The sequence below is a fragment of the Amphimedon queenslandica genome, unplaced genomic scaffold (genome assembly GCF_000090795.2).
Source record: "Amphimedon queenslandica unplaced genomic scaffold, v1.1 AMPQUscaffold_13465, whole genome shotgun sequence".
Classification (NCBI taxonomy): domain Eukaryota; kingdom Metazoa; phylum Porifera; class Demospongiae; order Haplosclerida; family Niphatidae; genus Amphimedon; species Amphimedon queenslandica.
In genome coordinates, this window is record NW_003546299.1 from 83,562 (window position 1) to 102,016 (window position 18,455).

General features: G+C 36.7%; 5 protein-coding genes across 5 annotated transcripts; 2 read left to right on the forward strand and 3 right to left on the reverse strand.

Annotated features, from left to right (window-relative positions):
• The first annotated feature begins 13 nt into the window (after positions 1 to 13).
• On the forward strand, positions 14 to 3,273 carry LOC109581048 (uncharacterized). Its single transcript, XM_019994789.1, has 6 exons — positions 14 to 106; positions 189 to 1,303; positions 1,359 to 1,481; positions 2,251 to 2,560; positions 2,607 to 2,907; positions 2,959 to 3,273. Exons 1-6 carry the CDS (start codon positions 20 to 22, stop codon positions 3,213 to 3,215), a joined length of 2,193 nt encoding a protein of 730 aa, XP_019850348.1. The 5' UTR covers positions 14 to 19; the 3' UTR covers positions 3,216 to 3,273.
• A 45-nt stretch (positions 3,274 to 3,318) lies between these two features.
• On the reverse strand, positions 3,319 to 5,604 carry LOC105312223 (N-acetylglucosamine-6-sulfatase-like). Its single transcript, XM_019994790.1, has 15 exons — positions 5,497 to 5,604; positions 5,314 to 5,449; positions 5,113 to 5,267; positions 4,968 to 5,064; positions 4,644 to 4,921; positions 4,479 to 4,594; positions 4,385 to 4,433; positions 4,303 to 4,331; positions 4,140 to 4,250; positions 3,995 to 4,090; positions 3,879 to 3,948; positions 3,734 to 3,829; positions 3,631 to 3,689; positions 3,521 to 3,583; positions 3,319 to 3,472 (listed from the first exon to the last, which is right to left on the reverse strand). The coding sequence occupies exons 1-15, from the start codon at positions 5,591 to 5,593 to the stop codon at positions 3,401 to 3,403; spliced, it is 1,524 nt and encodes a 507-aa protein (XP_019850349.1). The 5' UTR covers positions 5,594 to 5,604; the 3' UTR covers positions 3,319 to 3,400.
• A 27-nt stretch (positions 5,605 to 5,631) lies between these two features.
• LOC109581049 (uncharacterized) lies at positions 5,632 to 7,238 on the forward strand. The gene is made up of 9 exons (XM_019994792.1): positions 5,632 to 5,759; positions 5,809 to 5,870; positions 5,920 to 6,041; positions 6,089 to 6,201; positions 6,250 to 6,488; positions 6,541 to 6,704; positions 6,754 to 6,835; positions 6,885 to 6,993; positions 7,043 to 7,238. The coding sequence occupies exons 1-9, from the start codon at positions 5,663 to 5,665 to the stop codon at positions 7,114 to 7,116; spliced, it is 1,062 nt and encodes a 353-aa protein (XP_019850351.1). The 5' UTR covers positions 5,632 to 5,662; the 3' UTR covers positions 7,117 to 7,238.
• Positions 7,120 to 9,842, reverse strand: LOC100641500 (tyrosine-protein kinase CSK-like). Its single transcript, XM_019994791.1, has 15 exons — positions 9,705 to 9,842; positions 9,568 to 9,642; positions 9,376 to 9,426; positions 9,173 to 9,330; positions 9,014 to 9,133; positions 8,682 to 8,784; positions 8,540 to 8,627; positions 8,415 to 8,483; positions 8,250 to 8,361; positions 8,038 to 8,196; positions 7,939 to 7,989; positions 7,832 to 7,880; positions 7,702 to 7,779; positions 7,474 to 7,560; positions 7,120 to 7,428 (listed from the first exon to the last, which is right to left on the reverse strand). The coding sequence occupies exons 1-15, from the start codon at positions 9,717 to 9,719 to the stop codon at positions 7,273 to 7,275; spliced, it is 1,371 nt and encodes a 456-aa protein (XP_019850350.1). The 5' UTR covers positions 9,720 to 9,842; the 3' UTR covers positions 7,120 to 7,272.
• Positions 9,843 to 11,019: 1,177 nt separating this feature from the next.
• LOC100641628 (uncharacterized) lies at positions 11,020 to 17,847 on the reverse strand. Its single transcript, XM_019994788.1, has 9 exons — positions 17,252 to 17,847; positions 16,672 to 17,194; positions 14,292 to 16,586; positions 14,178 to 14,248; positions 12,275 to 12,343; positions 12,131 to 12,229; positions 11,913 to 12,075; positions 11,808 to 11,861; positions 11,020 to 11,756 (listed from the first exon to the last, which is right to left on the reverse strand). Exons 1-9 carry the CDS (start codon positions 17,741 to 17,743, stop codon positions 11,302 to 11,304), a joined length of 4,221 nt encoding a protein of 1,406 aa, XP_019850347.1. The 5' UTR covers positions 17,744 to 17,847; the 3' UTR covers positions 11,020 to 11,301.
• Between the last annotated feature and the right edge of the window lie 608 nt (positions 17,848 to 18,455).

Here is an 18,455-nt window from a genome sequence, read left to right on the forward strand (position 1 = left end):
TGCAAATATAATGCGAGGCATGATGCTTCTCTTGATTTTCTTGTCTCTTGTTCTTATTTCTTCAGCATCTCCTCCAGACTGGTTGATAGAAACGATTGAAACAGATGTAAGCAATTAGATCTAGTTCTATGCATTCTTTGTTGCATGCAAAAATTAATTTGGATCTTAATCTAATGTCTGCATTTCAGGTGACCCTGACATCACCAGATAACTCTACTCTAGTCCTCTCCAATGGATTGGTTACCCGTCAGTTTCTCATCAGTCCCAACTTTGGTACAGTTGATTACAGGAGTGAGAGTGCTGGTAGATCTCTCCTGCGTTACATTGGAACAGAGGCTACTATCACTCTAGATGGACAACAGTATAATATTGGAGGTTTGTCTGGTTCCTCTGGCACACATGCTTATCTTAATCGTTCATCTGTTCAAATTGTGGCTGACCCTAATGCTTTTCAATATACTGGGCACAGTCAGTCTGATCCTACTGCTCCCTTCCACTGGGAACCTGGCATTAGATTCTCACCAAAAACTTCAAACTGGCCACCAAAGGGGCTTCACTTGCAAGTTGATTTCAAAGCTCCTGCAAGCGTGAAGGTTCCATCGCATGGGCAGGTATCAGTATCACTCCATTATGAGCTCTATCAAGGTGTACCAATAATGTCTAAATGGATGTCGGTCCAGTATAGTAATACAACACCAGTGGCTCCCATTAAGATTAACGCTCTCAATGTGGAATACCTTGCTGTGCAGAAACCATATGCACCCTGGAATTATGGCTCTAGTCCTCATCCATGGGACATGGGTACCGGTATGACAGGATCATGGCTATACGTTGAGACTGATCAAGCACATGGGACTGTTGTACAGTTCAACAGTGACCCTGCAGTTGGGGCTAGTCCTGGAGCTAGTGAACCTCTTCTTGTCTGTACTTATTATCAAGGAGGACCAGGCGTTCTTATGGCTAACGTACCAAATGTTTCTTCATATCTTACCCAGTTTGATAGTTTTAGAGTTCTTGAATTATTGACTGATACAGATGATCGTGAAAGAGTTGCTTTGAGTAGGCACAGAATGACGCGTCTTTTGGCTCCACACACTCAAGAAAACCCAATCTTCTTTCATGCTACTGACAACAGCCCAACAGGATTTCAAAATGGCGTAAACCAAATGGTTGATGTGGGCTTTGAAATGTACATATACAGCTTTGGCAGTGGTTTTAATATGGAGAGTACAAGTAGTGACTATATAAAGCAGATTAAAGCTAATATTGATTATGCTCATTCAAAAGGAATAGAAGTTGGAGGGTAAGCCAATACTTAATGCTACATTATACTTCACTAACTTCATGATTTTATTTAGGTATGATTTAATTTGTCTTGAGAAAGGACATGGTGGGTATGGAGGTAATGTTGGTGATCAGTGGGATGCTATTGACCCTTCTTCTCAAAAGCCAACTGCCAATGCATGCTTTGCATCAGGATGGTAAGTAATAGTTTTAAAATAATGTATTTGTTTTAAAAAATATAATACAATTGAACAATTTTGATATTATTGTCACACTACTGTACATGGGAATGATGACAGTGTGAGATCTGAGCATGCACAGTCACACCCATTATAGCCACGTCCAGTAAAAAATTGAAAATTGGTGGTACACGGTGATTTTTCCTGGTCTATTTGTAAAATCTCTAAATTTTGTTGCATTTTCTTATGCATATTGATGTCCTTATGCTGTGTGGAAAGTTTGAGGTAATTCTGACATCAAATTTTCAAGTTATGGCCATTTTAAGAAAATACCAAAATTTTTGAAAAATACCCAAGGCTATAGCCCATGGTTTTTTTCAAAAAATGGCTCCAAAATTAATTTAAATTTTTATCACATTTTCTGATACATAATGATGTCCTTATGCTGTGTAGAAAGTTTGAGCTGATTCCGACTTCAATTTTTCAAGTTACGGCCATTTTAAGAAAACACCAAAATTTTGAAAAATACCCAAGGCTATAGCCCATGGTTTTTTTTAAATGGCTCCAAAATTACCTTAAATTTTTATCACATTTTCTGATACATATTGATGCACTTATGCTATGTAGAAAGTTTGAGGCAATTCTGACAAATATTTTTCGAGTTATATTAGCATATAAGCTAAGGCTATAGCCTCAGATTTTTCAAAAATCAGCCCATGATTTTCTATGTCTGACTAACAGATGCATATACTGCATATACAAGAGTATAGTATTGTATTTTCATTAGGTATGACAAAATAAGTGGAATTATGACTAATTTCATAAATCAGACTGGGCTCTCAATGGTCGAGACAGACGGGCCTTATGGAGGAGAAACGTGTGCTTCTACTACTCACGACCACCACATTGGGAATGATGATTCCATCTACTGGCAAACCAGACTACAAGGAGAGCTATACAAGACGCTAAAGGACTCCAATGTATTCATCAACCAGCCGGATAATTTCTTCTATCAAGGAGGGAATAAAGTTGGCATGGGATACAATGAAAATCAGTATAGTTTACCAAGAAGACAAGATCTCCTTGTCAGTAGACAAGTATGGCATTCTATCTCATTGCTAGTAGTGTCACATAAATATGTAGGGAATGTATGATGATACATATCACTTCATCCCAACTCAAGGATGGATGTTTGTTCCTATTGTTGATTATCATGGTGGTGGTGCAGCAGCCATGTTTGAGCCCCTTGAGACTAACATCCTCGACTACGAATGGGCTTTTGCTCAGTATCTTGGATATGGCGTGGCTGCTTGCTATCGTGGCAATGTCCTTTATGATGGCCCCAATTCTAAAGCAGTTGTGACAAAATGGGTCTCATTTTATAAGAAATATCGTGATATTCTCATCAGTGATATTGTTCATGTAAGAAGACCTGACATGCAAGGTATGATGTAATGTTATTATTGTAGCCCAAACTAGTTATATTCTGATGCAGATATTGATGCTATACTCCATGTCAACCCATTTATTGATAATCGTGGTCTTGCTATGGTCTACAATCCAACTCTTTACACGCTGTCACGTAATCTTACGCTCCCTCTGTATTACACTGGATTGAAAACATCAGCAACGATTTATCAAGAAGGCCAAGAGCCAGGTCAAGCATATAATCTGGAGCAAGACTACTCTGTCTCTCTTTCGCTGAAAATGGAACCACAAACTATTACATGGTTTCTTATAAAAGCTACTTAGCTGATTTGTAATAATTGTATTTTTGCTAGCTGCTTAATGAAAATGTTATTAATGTGCCTCTTTTTATTATTTGCTAGCCTCAGGCGCATGTACTTGTCTAAAATTTATTTAAAAAGTATTATTATTTATCAGCTAAGTTAGCTAATGCAGCTAAGCAGTACATGCTTCAAAATTTAAAAAAATAATTAAAGCAGAGTTATTTTTCTCAGGTTTCTGCAGCTAACACCAGAGCACTTGTACCATGTATCTAGTATCTCCTAAATATTATTATCATCAAAGTCATTATTTTTAATGCTTTTTTTTACTTCGAATTTTTGCATCTGTTCTTTTGGGAGGCTACTGGCCAAGTTCACTTTCTCCCATGGGTCCTAAAATTAAACTGTAACAACATCAGACAATATATCAGTTATTTCACTTCATCTAGCTCAAAGTATTCTCTGAAATATATTTCGGATTGTTGCACTGGAAAATCATCTTTAAAATAAAAGATCAAATTATAGCAATAAATCTACTTAAACCTTTCAAATAAAATCTAGCGTATAAAATATCCTTGTTTCCATTGGCATTTTTTGGGTCAACGCTTCTAAGTGCTACCCAAGTATTGTTGTTGCAATCTAACAATTTTATTTATCATAATAACAATTTTGATACTAAATTCCTAACCATGAAGGAAACCAAGACCTGCAACATGTCCTTCACCATAATACTCCAACATAAAGTGATATTGGGCCTCCTATTTTACAGAAGTATGTATTCAATGATTATTCATGCATAAATACTTCTTGTTCTATTGGTGACATGAGAGCCGATTTGAGCGATATCCCATCCATATCATCAGGTATTTCCCCTCCTCCAAGATCAATAAAAGTCGGGGCCTGTTGCATTAAAAGTAATGTCCTGTTATACAATTAAAATTCATTATACCATATCAATGTTTAGTGCTAGAGCAGATGTTTTTTGGTTTTTAGGAATACCAGGGCCCATAGCTATGAATGGAACTCTAATATTCTCATCATAAGGCTGCCTTTTTTCTCCCTGTTAATGACACAAAACTGCTAAAATGTATTTCATTTATTATGATGCATACTTGCTGATTGTTTTCGCCAAGATGGTAGCCTATTAAACATCAATATTTACACACTTCTAACAAAGCATAATAAGGTACATACCATGATCACTATTGTAGAAAATATAAGTATTATCCATCACTCCAGCATTCTATTGACAAGAATATTCAAAGACTAAATAAGCACTATTAATCACCTTTAGCTCATTCACTATTGCTTCTACTAAGTCGTCAACTGAGACAAGTGTTCTTATCCTGTCCCGATAGAGTTCATCAACAACCTGTGTTGTCTCTGGTGTCAGTGGTGGAGTACCTGTGTTAAGTCTTTGCAATGATTGTACAGTGAATACAAACATAGTTACCATTTGTAATGATCCAGTGTTTATCAGGAGCGGCAAAACCATAAGAAGGAGTCCTTGGAGCAACTTTGTCACTGAACATATTAGCATATTGAGGAGCTGGTGTAGCTGGGCGATGTGGAGCAGGTGTTGCTACATACATAAAGAATGGTTTGTCAGCACTCTTCTTTATAAAATCAACAGCTTCATCACGGACTCTATCAGTAAAATAATCCTCAGTATAATTGCTTCCGTGCTTTTCTGATTGGCCTTGATTGGACACTTCATAATTATAAAACTTACTAAAAAATAATAACTGCATCTGTATCAAAGTATATAATACTCTACCTGTTGCCAACAAGGGTATACCATCGGTCCCAGCCTGGTGGAATGTGCTCAACAGTGATTCCAGAACTACCTTGTGCATAGTTATTTAAATATTTACCTACAATAGACGTATAGATCAACATGTGTTCATTTTTACTGTGCAAACCAAAAAATCCAGTTGTATATCCAGCTTTAGACATGTATGGTCCCATTGTCTTGTGTTCATTCAAGTCTCTCCAAGATTGAGCATCACACCCACTCCCAACACCATTCTCATAGGTTCGATGGTTATGCACGTACTTACCAGTTAGAATAGATGACCTTCATTAATATGTATAAGCACTTAATTGCATATATAATTGCATACCTTGATGGGCAGCATACTGGTGTAGTAACATAAGCATTCTCAAACATAATCCCTTGCTCAATAACGAGTGAGCGAAGCTTAGGCTGCACATCAAGTGATCCAAGCCTGATATCTTGATCATCAGTTAAAATATAAACTAAAGAATAAGACATAGTATAAATATGAGGAATTGTATGCACTGACCTATGTTTGGTTTTCCATGTGCATATATAAAGGCAGATACAAGCAGCAAAAGAGCAGTGAATGAAAAGGTCATATTGAATCCTTGGGTGTGGCTCATTAAAAGAATTCAATTAATATTTGGGTGTGGCTCGGCTAAAATCTCGCCCATTGCTTGTCAGCTTGTGAAATGTTCAGCTTTGCCCTTATTCTTTTTCTCTCGCTTTTTCTAACTCAGTCATGTGCTGCAGACGAGCTTACTGTCTCCTATTGCAAAGACACGGCAGGTAGATCATAATATGAAACTGATTGCAAAAGATTATTTGCTCTTTATAGTTGGAGAATGGCGGAATGTTGCCAGAGAGATGTTTTCCATGACAAGAGTGGGAATGGCTGAAGTGAGGAATTATTATCATTATAATTAAAAAATTGAGAAATTCTATTTAGCTGTATTGCGATAATGTTTTGCGAAACGATATTGTCTTAGCGACATTTGTCAATGGTCATTATGAACAGCATGTGAAATCACAAGGGGATAACATACACACATACCTAGCCAACATCTTAAGGTAAAAACTATTAGTCTATTACCAAGAGTGTATAATAAGAATACTAGGAAAGTGAGTAGTGCTGCTATTATCACAGTGAGTGAAGAAAGTGAACTGCAAGAGCATCTAAAAAAGGACCAAGATGCTTTTGTAGCATACATAAAAGGACAAGATTCAATAGGTTTCATCTGGCATTACCCATACAGTATTAAGTGCTTTTTCCAAACAGACCATCAATCCTTTCAGCAAGCAGCATTATCAGTGGAAGTTCCTAGTAATTTGCAAATAATCATCACGCATAGTCCTGTACTGCTTAAGAAGGACATTAAGAAGAAGATCCATGTGTGGTATGTAAAACATGACAAGTGGATTGAACTGGATATCCCAGTTGTTGGTGATGATGTCACCGCAGATGAAGCTCGTTACAAATTTACAACGCATATCAGGAACTTAAAGTACCCAACAATAGTAAGTATTAAAATTATACGTGGCAGCTAAAGTTTAATGTTCTATTTTTTAGTTCACTTATACTGGAGATGACTATGTTGACACATATAAAAACTCTTTGTTAGATTATGTGCTGGTACTGCACAATACTAAACAACAGACTGAAGTCACTCAAAAAATAGTTGAGCCATTGTCAAGAGAGTTCCAACTCCACTTTGCTTTCATACTAATAGATTGGTAAGATAAAAGATGAGTGTTTAAAGTTGTTGAATTATTTATTCTTTAGTGAAAAATACCCAGTCATGCTGGATAGATACAAAGCTGAAAACAAAACACTTCCTTTACTTATATCACTAAAAAATGGGCAGGTACTTTAAAATTATGAACATTTTCTGTATTTTATTGCTTGCATTAAAGAGTACTGGGATTCACATTGATAAAGAAAAGGTACCATACAATGATATCGAAGCTCTTGTTGAAGTATTGACAATGATAAAAGCTGAAGTTCAAGAGATATTAACAGTTGGTGAGTTTGAGTATTTTTAATGCTGACTTTCATACTATTAATAACTTAGATCCTGCTTACATGGCTACTGTGAACACGAGTAATAGTTCACAAGATGAAGAACACAGACACACTGAGCTCTAATGATTATAATTATAATGGACACAAGCTTATTAAAAAAGACACATCAATAACTATTTTTGAAATAATGATAAATATTTGAGTGTGCAAAAATGAAGAATAAAAAAAAACAAGCACAAACACCATCAAGATGAAGTGATCCCAATCCTTAGACACAGTTTATACAAGGAGCTTCTTTATTTCATGAAAGGCTGGTCTGTCAATTTCATCAGCATTCCAGCATTGCCTCATAATTCGGTAAATGTTGTCAGGACATCCTTCAGGTGGATCCATTCGATGCCCTTTATCAATTTGCTCAGTAATTTCATTTGTAGGCTACATAATTATGAGTAAGGAACATGACATTAAGAGGCAACTTACAATTCGTGGATATGGTAATCTGCCACATGAATAAATTTCCCACAAAAGTATTCCAAAACTCCAAACATCCGATTTGATAGTAAACACCTATACAATGGGTCATGTTATCCTTTATAAAATGAATAACAGGCGAAACAACATTGAAAATGCCCTTAATCAACTAAATAAATCACATGTGTTGAGTACATACATGTATCTAATTGCATGTATGGAAATAAACTAGCTCACATTTCTTTTAATTGTTTCTGGGGCTGCCCATTTTACTGAGCAACTCTTGCCTTTGCAGGTAACCCAAAATTTAGATATCTAGCAACAATATAATAATAACTATCATCACTATATTACTGTAACTTGATACTTTGGCTGTAAGGGCATCTGTTAGTAGGATATGACGAGCAGTAACGTTCCTGAATTATGTGCAAATAAATATATAGTAAGACAGGAGTTTTAGCATTAAGATCTAACCTGTGTACTATATTTTTGGACTCTAAGTAGGCCATTCCATTGCAGACATCTCTATTTACAACAACTTAATAATTGTAATAACTAAAATCTTGCAAAAACCTGGCAAAGCTTAATTGACTTTTTGTGACAACGGCTCTGCTCCGTGACCTCAAAAATTGCTCAAGTGATCCTTTAGCTACAAACTCTTTAACCAAGCATATGGGCTGACTCTCCAATGAAATCCCAATAATTTCAATGATGTTTGGGTGTCTGAGAGTCCTAGATGACATATTATTGATGTATGGGTCTAGATCTAGTTCTTTTTGGCATACATCATTATTGAAACTTCATTTAGAAATTGCTGAGTGGGTCCAGCTCCTTTGATGCTCTCAAGGAGTTTGATAACCACTTGTGTTTCTTTATAAAATCCCATGCACAGGGCATCTGATAAGCATTATAATAACTATGATAATAAAACTCTTTGTAGATACATTCACCTCCAAACTCTCCTTTCCCTAGTACAGAGATAACTCTTAGCTCATCTTCTGGTATTATAACTATTTTATCTGTAATTTAAATGGCAATAAATTTATTAGTAATATTAGTGTATATGCGTGCTTACACGTGCCTTCGTCTTTTAAGCCACTGCTAGTCTTTTCTAAAACAAATTTCAGACGAGTGCAAAGACCATCAGCATTTTCTTGATGATGCTATATAATTATAATATTCATAATCATCAAGCACTACTAAATTTTCCGGTTTACTTTGATTAAGGTGACAAGATCTTTAAAATGTGTCTCTTTGTCTATTGTTACACTCCCTCTTTTGTCTTTGCACACTCTGTAGTGCTCAACATTGTTAGCATATCTAGTGATACAGTTTATGAGCATTAAGGCCTCCATACACTAGGCAACATGCTGCTAGCAACATTTGTGGCTACTTGATCTTATAAGCAAGATGCTGCCAGAAATAGAACAGCCTTCTATTTCTGGCAACATGTTGCTTACAAGATCAAAGTAACCACAAATGTTGCTAGCAACATGTTGCCTAGTGTATGGAGGCCTTTAGGTAGTAGTATTGTTTAATGGTCACTTACGATAGACTAATGGTATAGTCATCAGTGTAATTAGCACTGTCTCTGACCAGGAATGTACCATTTTTTGTATTGATCAGCAACTTCTCTGCATCGCGTCTTGTCAAACCTCCGTGATACCACCTGGGAAAATAAAAACTAAACCCAAAACTTTTGCTTTACGGCATATCCAGGAGATCTGTTGGTTGTTTAACTTGTGTAGCTTTCGGTTTTAAGGGAGGCGGTGCTGATGCTGGCGGAGACTGAGATATTGATACATAGCTTATGGGGATCATTCCTTCTTCCCCATCCAACCGACGGGCCTTGTACCAATTTGGATCCTGACATACAACATGAATAAAATTAAAGCAACTGAATACCTATACTTTTGATGCTTCAATGATAGTCATTATGTCACCTTTCTTAAAAGTCAGTTCCTGAGGTAAATTAGTGTACAGCAAAAGCAAAAGAAGAGAGAGAAAGAGGATGGAATGTCAAAGAGAAAAGGTCAGAAGAAAGAGAGAGAGAGAAATAAAAGGAAGAGAAAGGTCATGCATAAAAGAGAGAATCTTACTCACATGTACTGATAGTCCAGGATAATTATATCTTCCACAGCACTGGGTGCCAGGTTCTAGTGGATCACAAGCATATCTCTACATATATAAAGTAATGAATAGAGAGTATATAGAGATACAGCAAGTCATTGGTAACATACAGAAGTAGAAGACATGACAGATGACAAATATATACAAGTAGTAAGAGAGTGTCACTGAGAGAGGCAGGGAGAGAATATAAAGAGTCAACAGCTAGCAGGAAGTAGGATAATAGTGAAACTCAAAGCTCTCTCAAAAATTTATTAAAGTCGGCATGCATTGTTGACAAATTGTCACAGCCTGTTAGCTATACAGTATGAGACATTAGATGAGTAAACATTAGATGTTATTTTAATCAAGTCCTGCCCATGTATACATATTTACTCCCACATAAGGACATCTGCAAGCATGTATGGCTATAGAATACATTGAAAGTTGAAACTGAATCTTTCAATGCATTTTTAATGACAACCTGCTTGTAAAGCAGAAGATCCAGATGCTAAATACACCTATACTCTTGACACAACAATTTTTTTAAACAGCATTATGCTGTTTACCGATGCAGTCAACTAAGGAGTAACTAAGGTGTCTTATAAGTTTTGCATTTGGTTACGTAGCGTAGATAGATAGTGGGTTTGTTTAATATCATTATGTTAACTGCAAAAATAACAATTTACTATCGACAACCTCCTGATTACTTGTATAAATATATATATACACTGATTCTGTCTAAAAAGTTGAAGCTAATATCAGTCATAAAATTTGAATTTTAATAAAATATTAATTTTGACAAGAATTTTGTTCATGCCTTCAAGTGTAATTACACCTAAGAGCATCAGCAAGATGTATAATAATAATGATTATTATTTTTAAAAAGCCGGAGTAGGCGAAGAGCTAGAATAGATTTTGTGGTAGGGCAGGAATATTCTAGTGGCCGCATGCATAGATATAGAGTACTTGCTCCGCTATTATCATTTATTTTATGGTGCATGTATGAATGGATGTTCCCATCCTATCACCAAACTCCATGCCTATGTCACTAACGGTGTGACTTGGTTTCAGGCATAGAGGATAGCAATAAGGTGAGGAAGCCTTCTGACCGACCTCTACCTACCACATAGCACTCTATTGAGTGATTGCGTGGTCGCTAGATAGAGGAGTCATCAGGCCAAGAAATGATGGTAGCAGATGGTGATAGAGAACGGTTGCAACCTTAAGAGGTCACAGGGGGTTCGAAGTAAGCGAATATTATTTGTATGATTCAGCAGGACGAGGACGAAGTAAGCGTTGAAATCGACGAGACGGTCGATTTCTGATGGTTAACTCGCACCAGAGAGTCATCTCTTGTTGAGTCAACCTGTGATCCTCAGCTATCTAACTGCGAATGACTTCCAAGGGCATTCTGAGCCCTTTTATACCAACAGAGACCAATACAGATATAGATAGTAACACCTCGTCATATTAAAGCTATAAATGGTAACATTACATCATAATAAAGTTATAAATAGTAACATTACATCATGATGACAGAACATAATGACATTTACTACTAAAACAAACTGAGCAAGCAGTTTTAAAAATAGGCATATAGTATAGCAGGATTACATCACACACACACACACACACACACACACACACACACACACACACACAAGAATATATTAATATTTCAGCATAATAATAGCATAAATATGTCAGCATAATAGTGGCAAATTGTTCTTAAACAGCGCTTCTAGTATGAAAAGCGGACTGAGTAGCAGTGTGATCCACAGGCAAGAATTGATTGAGCCTAGCAATGTAGTGAGAGAGTGTCACTACTCTGTGGACAATCATTCCTAGAAACTGGATTGATATCAGGATCCCATACACAGCGAGAAAGAGTAGACCAAGGAAATTAGCACTGAGACCAAGATCAGTGAGCTCACTGAATGTGAATATTGAGATTAGTATGAGCCACATGAGGTTAATGAGAAACATTGCAATCAAAGTATAATTGCGTAGATACTTCAAGTCGCTTCGAAGCTGACTGGCTTGAGTGAGGTGATCCGGTATTGGCCTGAGTGTAGTTGCGACCATTTCATTCCAAAACTCAAGCTCATCATCATCTAGAGGCTTGTTAGGGTGATCATTAGTTAGCTCTAATATTTGTCTGGCTTTAGACATCTTTTCCTCATCTAGAGAAGGAAGAATATAAACAATGACAAGGTTCCAATATGGTAGCTCACCTTCATCTTTCATTCTAAGCCTTTGTATTCCTTCCATGAATCGTTTGACATGAGCTATAAAAATAACAAATATAAAACATAGCAATGCATATAAACAGTACAGACCTCTCTTCTTCACACCAATATCATTTTTCAGCTCATTCTCTGTTATATGAGCAAGGTTTTCCACATCACCTTCTCCATAATATCCAGCAGCATGAAACTTCTGGACATAGTCGTCTTCTGGAGAGTCCATTTTTAAGTACATGATCCATTCTTCAACAGATTTCTATGCAATACATTTTATTATTCATTTAAGTAGCATATAAGGTCATTGTGTTTACTGGTATTGTTGGTTCAAGATGAGATATTGGAAGTTTCTTAATAGCTTTGTCCAAATGATGTATATATCCAATAGGGCGAACCCCAATGCTTTCCAAATCCTATTCATAGCTGTTAAAATAATTCATTATTATTACATAACACACCTTTATTGACATTTTTGCAACACACCACTCTTCCGTGAATCCTTCTTTTGCAAATTTGTCATAAAATATCTGCAAATTATTTTTGTGTCATATATGCACATGTATACACTATACAGCTATCATTATTAATACAGTTATAAGACAATTTAAAATATGCCATTAAAAAATACCTATCCTTTTAACACCCCAAACTTTTATTATATTTTCTCATACATATCGATGCCCTTATGCTATGTAGAAGTTTGAGCTGTTTCCGACAAATATTTTTTGAGTTATGGGCAGTTTTTAAAAAGTGCCAAATTTTGAAAATTACCTAAGGCTATAGCCCATGGTTTTTTCCAAAAATGGCTCCAAAATCACCCCAAATTTTTATTACATTTTTGATACATATTGATGTCCTTATGCTATGTAAAAAGTTTGAGCTGTTTCCGACAATTATTTTTCGAGTTATGACCATTTTTTAAAACGAGCCAATTTTTCAAAAATACCCAAGGCTATAGCCCATGGTTTTTCCCAAAAATGGCTCCAAAAACACCCCAAATTTTTATTACATTTTAAAATACATATTGATGTCCTTATGCTATGTAGAAAGTTTGAGCTGATTCTGACTTTAAATTTTTGAGTTACGGCCATTTACAAAAATGAGCCAATTTTTTAAAATTACCCAAGGCTACAGCCCATGGTTTTTTCCAAAAAATGGCTCCAAAAACACCTCAAATTTTTATTACATTTAAAAATACATATTGATGTCTTTATGCTATGTAAAAAGTTTGAGCTGTTTCCGACAAATATTTTTTGAGTTATGAGCAGTTTTTAAAAAGTGCCAAATTTTGAAAATTACTTAAGGCTATAGCCCATGGTTTTTTTCCAAAAAATGGCTCCAAAAACACCTCAAATTTTTATTACATTTTTGATACATATTGATGTCCTTATGCTATGTAAAAAGTTTGAGCTGTTTCCGACAATTATTTTTCGAGTTATGACCATTTTTTAAAACGAGCCAATTTTTCAAAAATACCCAAGGCTATAGCCCATGGTTTTTCCCAAAAATGGCTCCAAAAACACCCCAAATTTTTATTACATTTTTTGATACATTTTGATGTACTAATGCTGTGTAGAAAGTTTGAGCTGATTCTGACAAATATTTTTCAAGTTATGAGCATTTTTAAAAACGAGCCAATTTTTTAAAAATACCCAAGGCTATAGCCCATGGTTTTTTCCAAAAAATGGCTCCGAAAACATCCTAAATTTTTATTACATTTTTTGATACATATTGATGTCCTTATGCTATGTAAAAAGTTTGAGCTGTTTCCAACAAATATTTTTAAAGTTACGAGCAGTTTTTAAAAAGTGCCAAATTTTGAAAATTACCTAAGGCTATAATAGCCCATGGTTTTTTCCCAAAAATGGCTCCAAAAACACCCCAAATTTTTATTACATTTTTTGATACATTTTGATGTACTAATGCTGTGTAGAAAGTTTGAGCTTATTCTGACAAATATTTTTCGAGTTATGAGCATTTTTAAAAACAAGCCAATTTTTCAAAAATGCCCAAGGCTATAGCCCATGCTTTTTTCCAAAAAATGGCTCCAAAAACACCCCAAATTTTTATTACATTTTTTGATAAATTTTGATGTACTAATGCCGTGTAGAAAGTTAGAGCTGATTCCGACAAATATTTTTCGAGTTATGAGCAGTTTTTTTTAAAGTGCCAAATTTTGAAAAATACCCAAGGCTATAGCCCATGCTTTTTTCCAAAAAATGGCTCTGAAAACACCCCAAATTTTTATTACATTTTTTGATACATATTGATGTACTCATGTTATGTAGAAAGTTAAAGCCAATTCTGACTTCAATTTTTGAGCTATTATTTAAATGTGCCAAAATAATAAGTTTTACTTACCAAACTATCATTTTTTTCCAACCATTTTTCAAGCCAAAAGTATTTCTTTTGTGGCAAATCATGATCAGGTTCTACAGAAACTAAAGTTAGAAACCTCATAAAGCTTTCACTTACCAATTCCAGGTCCTTCCAACCCCATCCCCTCTTTGCAAGAAACTTCACTTTCCCGAGTATCTTTTTCGACTTCCTTTTTCACTTCTGGAGGTTTTGGCTCCTTCTTCATAAACTTATCAGCAATATACTTCACGGTTTCCTTAAAGAGAGAAAACAAGCTTTGCTCTGATTTATCTGCAGCCTCTCTGGTTCCCCATCTCCTGTCATTAAGGTTAGCTGTAGAGTAAATGAGTAGAAGCAAATATCCAGAGGGAAGACCAAGGAGATACCACAAGCATTGAAACAACGCAAAGCCTTCAAAGAAATGAAGAATGGCTGCTGTCACAAAAACAATAGCAAATAGGGAAATGTATATAGTACTCTCTGCAATTGGTAGCTTTCCACGTTCAATATGAAATTCATATTCATACTGAGAAGTGGTTTCATTCAAAACCTGGAAAGGCGACAGAATATCTTGAACCGTTTCCTTTATGATCCCCACGACAACAGCAGCCATCACTATTGAGAATATAAAAGTAAGAATCTTTGCAATATCTAATTGCGTCTTTTGACTAGTGAAAATGCAAATAAAGCCATATATCACAGCAACCAATCCAATAAGAACTATTACTGCAGTTGGATTAAAATTAAATGAGGTGGACAATCCGGACGATATGATGAGAATAACAGTAGCAGGGGATATGATGGTTGAAATGATAACGATAATCTGGTACAGAATGAACGCCCACGTCACGGACTCATTCCTTCTAGTCACTTTACCAGCTTTAGAAATCAAGAGCCAAAGGTTAGCAATAGTCGATGGAATCCATCTACGACGCTGCTTATAAAACTCATCAAAGCTCAGCGGACAATACGTTTTGTCATTAGATATGGCACAAAACTCGAGTCTCCAACTGTTCTCAACGAGGAGCGTACAGAGCCACCTGTCCTCGCCCATATCCTTCATTAAGAACTCCAGGGCAGTAGAGACCTCAGTAGAGTAGGTGGGCAGACACTGTTTAAGAGCAGAGCAGCGGAACATACTAAAGCAGCCAGGACAGCATAGAACCGATCCAAGGACATGCTCAGCACTCTTCTGTAGCCAGTGACCAATCGCATAGTCAAACACTTGATACCAATAAATAGGACCACTACCTAGTGGATGAGTCCTTGAACAAACTGCACCAACTTGAGGATCACGAGCTAGCATGTCTAAAAGAACCACAGCAGACTCTGCTTTAAAGTCAATGTCGGCATCAGTGGTAAGGATAAACGTGTTACTGAGATCAAATTTATCCTGTTTCTCGAGGTGCTCGAGAATGAATTTCATGTACATGACTTGACTCCATCTCTTCTTGTTTCTCACTTTGTGGTTGTCTTTGAGGTGAATCATAAATGGCATGCAGTTGTCAATGAGCCACATAAACCGATAGCCATATGGTGTCTTCTGCTTTGTAGCATTTCTAAGCTTTATGCCAAGTGTGTCTTCTAGAAGACTCATGAGTTGTATGGCAAACTGGGACAAATCGTCTTCCCTACAACCTCCATCAAAGAAAATGTGAGACTCGTATTGGTACTTAAAAATATTTTGATCTTTCCTGAAGAACTTTGAAATTCGTCTAATGGAGCGAAGCATCTGCCTCATCTCTTTTGCATTCTCACGAAACATTGTAGAACATACAAAAACCCGACACGACTCACGCCTCCCGTCTGTCATAACCTGAGGCTTGTGTGAGACGACACGGTTAATAGCCAGGAACTGCTCCAGGAGTGCACTGTTGTAGTATGGACGGACAAACATGTCTTCATCGGATGCAAGGATCGCATTTTTAAACCGGAAGAGGTTAACACCTGCCACTAGGGTCTGACCAACCCATAATAAGAAACTAAACCCAAAAGCATAATGAACATAACTACTGCAGAAAATAGTATTAAAATCGAGTAATGGAGCATCATAAGTCTGAAAGGGGAACAGGTTTATGTTGTGGCCCTCAATGCTAGCAGGAGAGTTGGATATAAAATAGATGCATAGAGAAATGGGAGTGGCAAGTAGGACAGGGAGTGCTAGTCCGAACACATGTAGAGTCATGTAACAAGCCAGCCTTGATAAAGCATACGCTAGGAAACTAGCAACAACATGTACGGCAAAGACAGAAATATAATGACCACTCCAGTTGAAGGCATAGAAAATACTTTCACCTTTTGGTATAGCCCAGGGATCTACTTCATGCCCATTCTGCAGTTTGTACATAAACTTGAAGATACAATAACTGAGAAATGGATAAGTGAGCAGTCTAACAGATGTGGCTATAAAACCTATTCAAAGAAGAGTACAAATTACAATCAGCAACAGTTATTACAATGATTATGTCTACTATTGTAGATGCTATCTTCAGCTTACTTGCTTTCCATCTAGCTATGGTGTTCAATTCCTTTGCTTGGCCAGTCTTTAGCATAACCACTCTAGCTTTATCTTTCGACTTTTCACTTGGAGCAAATGTCCTCTTTTGCAATCTACCAGACCACGTGAAAGACAGGACGACCAAGCATGGTATGACCAAGACCAGTCCCAGTAGGTCAGTACCAGATTTAGACCCATTGTAGGCATTGGCAAGGAACACTGTTATAGATGCTAATCCAGAAGTCTGACACAAAAACCCAGCCACTAAAATGAGAGCTATAAGACAGCGATAACGTGGGCTTCGTGGGCTTAAACTCCCAATCCCATCAATTGAGCTATATTCGTTGTTGCCTCTAGTTGCTTTATAGCACATGTAGTAAATCCCGTAAAAACTTTCAACAAGCGACTGGGTACTGTAGACCCCACACATTAAGAGTATGGATAGTGCTGGAGGGAACGTGATCAATATATAGAAGAATAGAAAGCACTCGGCAACTGCTTCCAAAAATGCGATTGCTATACACTACAAATGATATATAACATAATTGCTACTGAAATTAATTATCATTTTAAAACTTACTCCAAGTAGAGCTGTTAATTTGGGCCAGGGTCTACGAGGGGATTTACTAAGTAATCCACTTAACACGGTTCGTATCCACGAAATGAGATTTGGAATCATTACTATAAAAAATAGCATCCAGTAGAGATTAGCAGCTTTATGCTTGGCCTGGATTGGATCAAATGATTGGTCGGATTGATCCGGTGGTTTGCAGGAGTCATTGTATTCTCCTAAGACGTGTAGGTCTGCTAGGATTTTGATGATCGTGAGCTTGCTCAGAACGAGACAGGTGAGCACAGAGGCCACGAGAAGAATCCTAACAAACCAAACAAGAGCGTTGATGTTGGCCTTGGAAGATTGGAAGACTCTTCTGCTCGGGTCTCTGGGCGTATCAGACTCTTCTAAATCGTCATAGTCTGTATCATCGATGCTGGAGAGAAGAGCATCGGATTGGTACAGTATCTCTTCATTGCTTTGTTGAAATCTTACACTTAAGTCTGCGCGAACAGCCATGTTGACGGAGGGACTCGATAGAATTATGAGTAGGAGTATCAAGTATGTTGGAGTATCTTGATAGTAGTATGTTGTGGCTCTTTGGGCGCAGTGCACTATTTAAAATAAAAATTAATTCATTGATCTAGTTTAGATAATCACACAGGCCCAATAGGTTGTAATAACTTTCACTCTGGCCTCACACATTATGAATATAGGACTCAGACTATGAATTTAAGCTGAATCGAGTATAATTGCATTCCTTTTAAATAAAATTATATTGACTGCAAAACTATAAACTGCAATAGGAGTGAATCATGACCACATTTTTTATTTTTAATAGAAAAACATAATTGTACACATTCTTTAAAAGGATGTTATCATACACTAGATCATAGTATAGAGTACTCTCAGTGTTTCTTTTGCTTTGTCTTCCTGGTTCGCTTTCCAAGCCACTCACAAAATCCTTCGATCATTCCCCCAATGTGTCCAGCGACCCAAAGCGACTTTCCACGCTTCAATGCATACTCTTTAACATATTGATAGAAACTCGAGTCTTCATTATCAAGTTGATGGCGAAGCATCTCATATACTGGTAGCATTCGGGCATGAGGCGAAGCATCAGTTATATTCTCTGATGCTTCCGCAGTAGTTATTTCAGTAGTATCTTCTGTTTGAATCTCTGGCTGATCTCTTGATGGTCGTAACGGTGCAGTGAGGCTCTCTTCAGTAT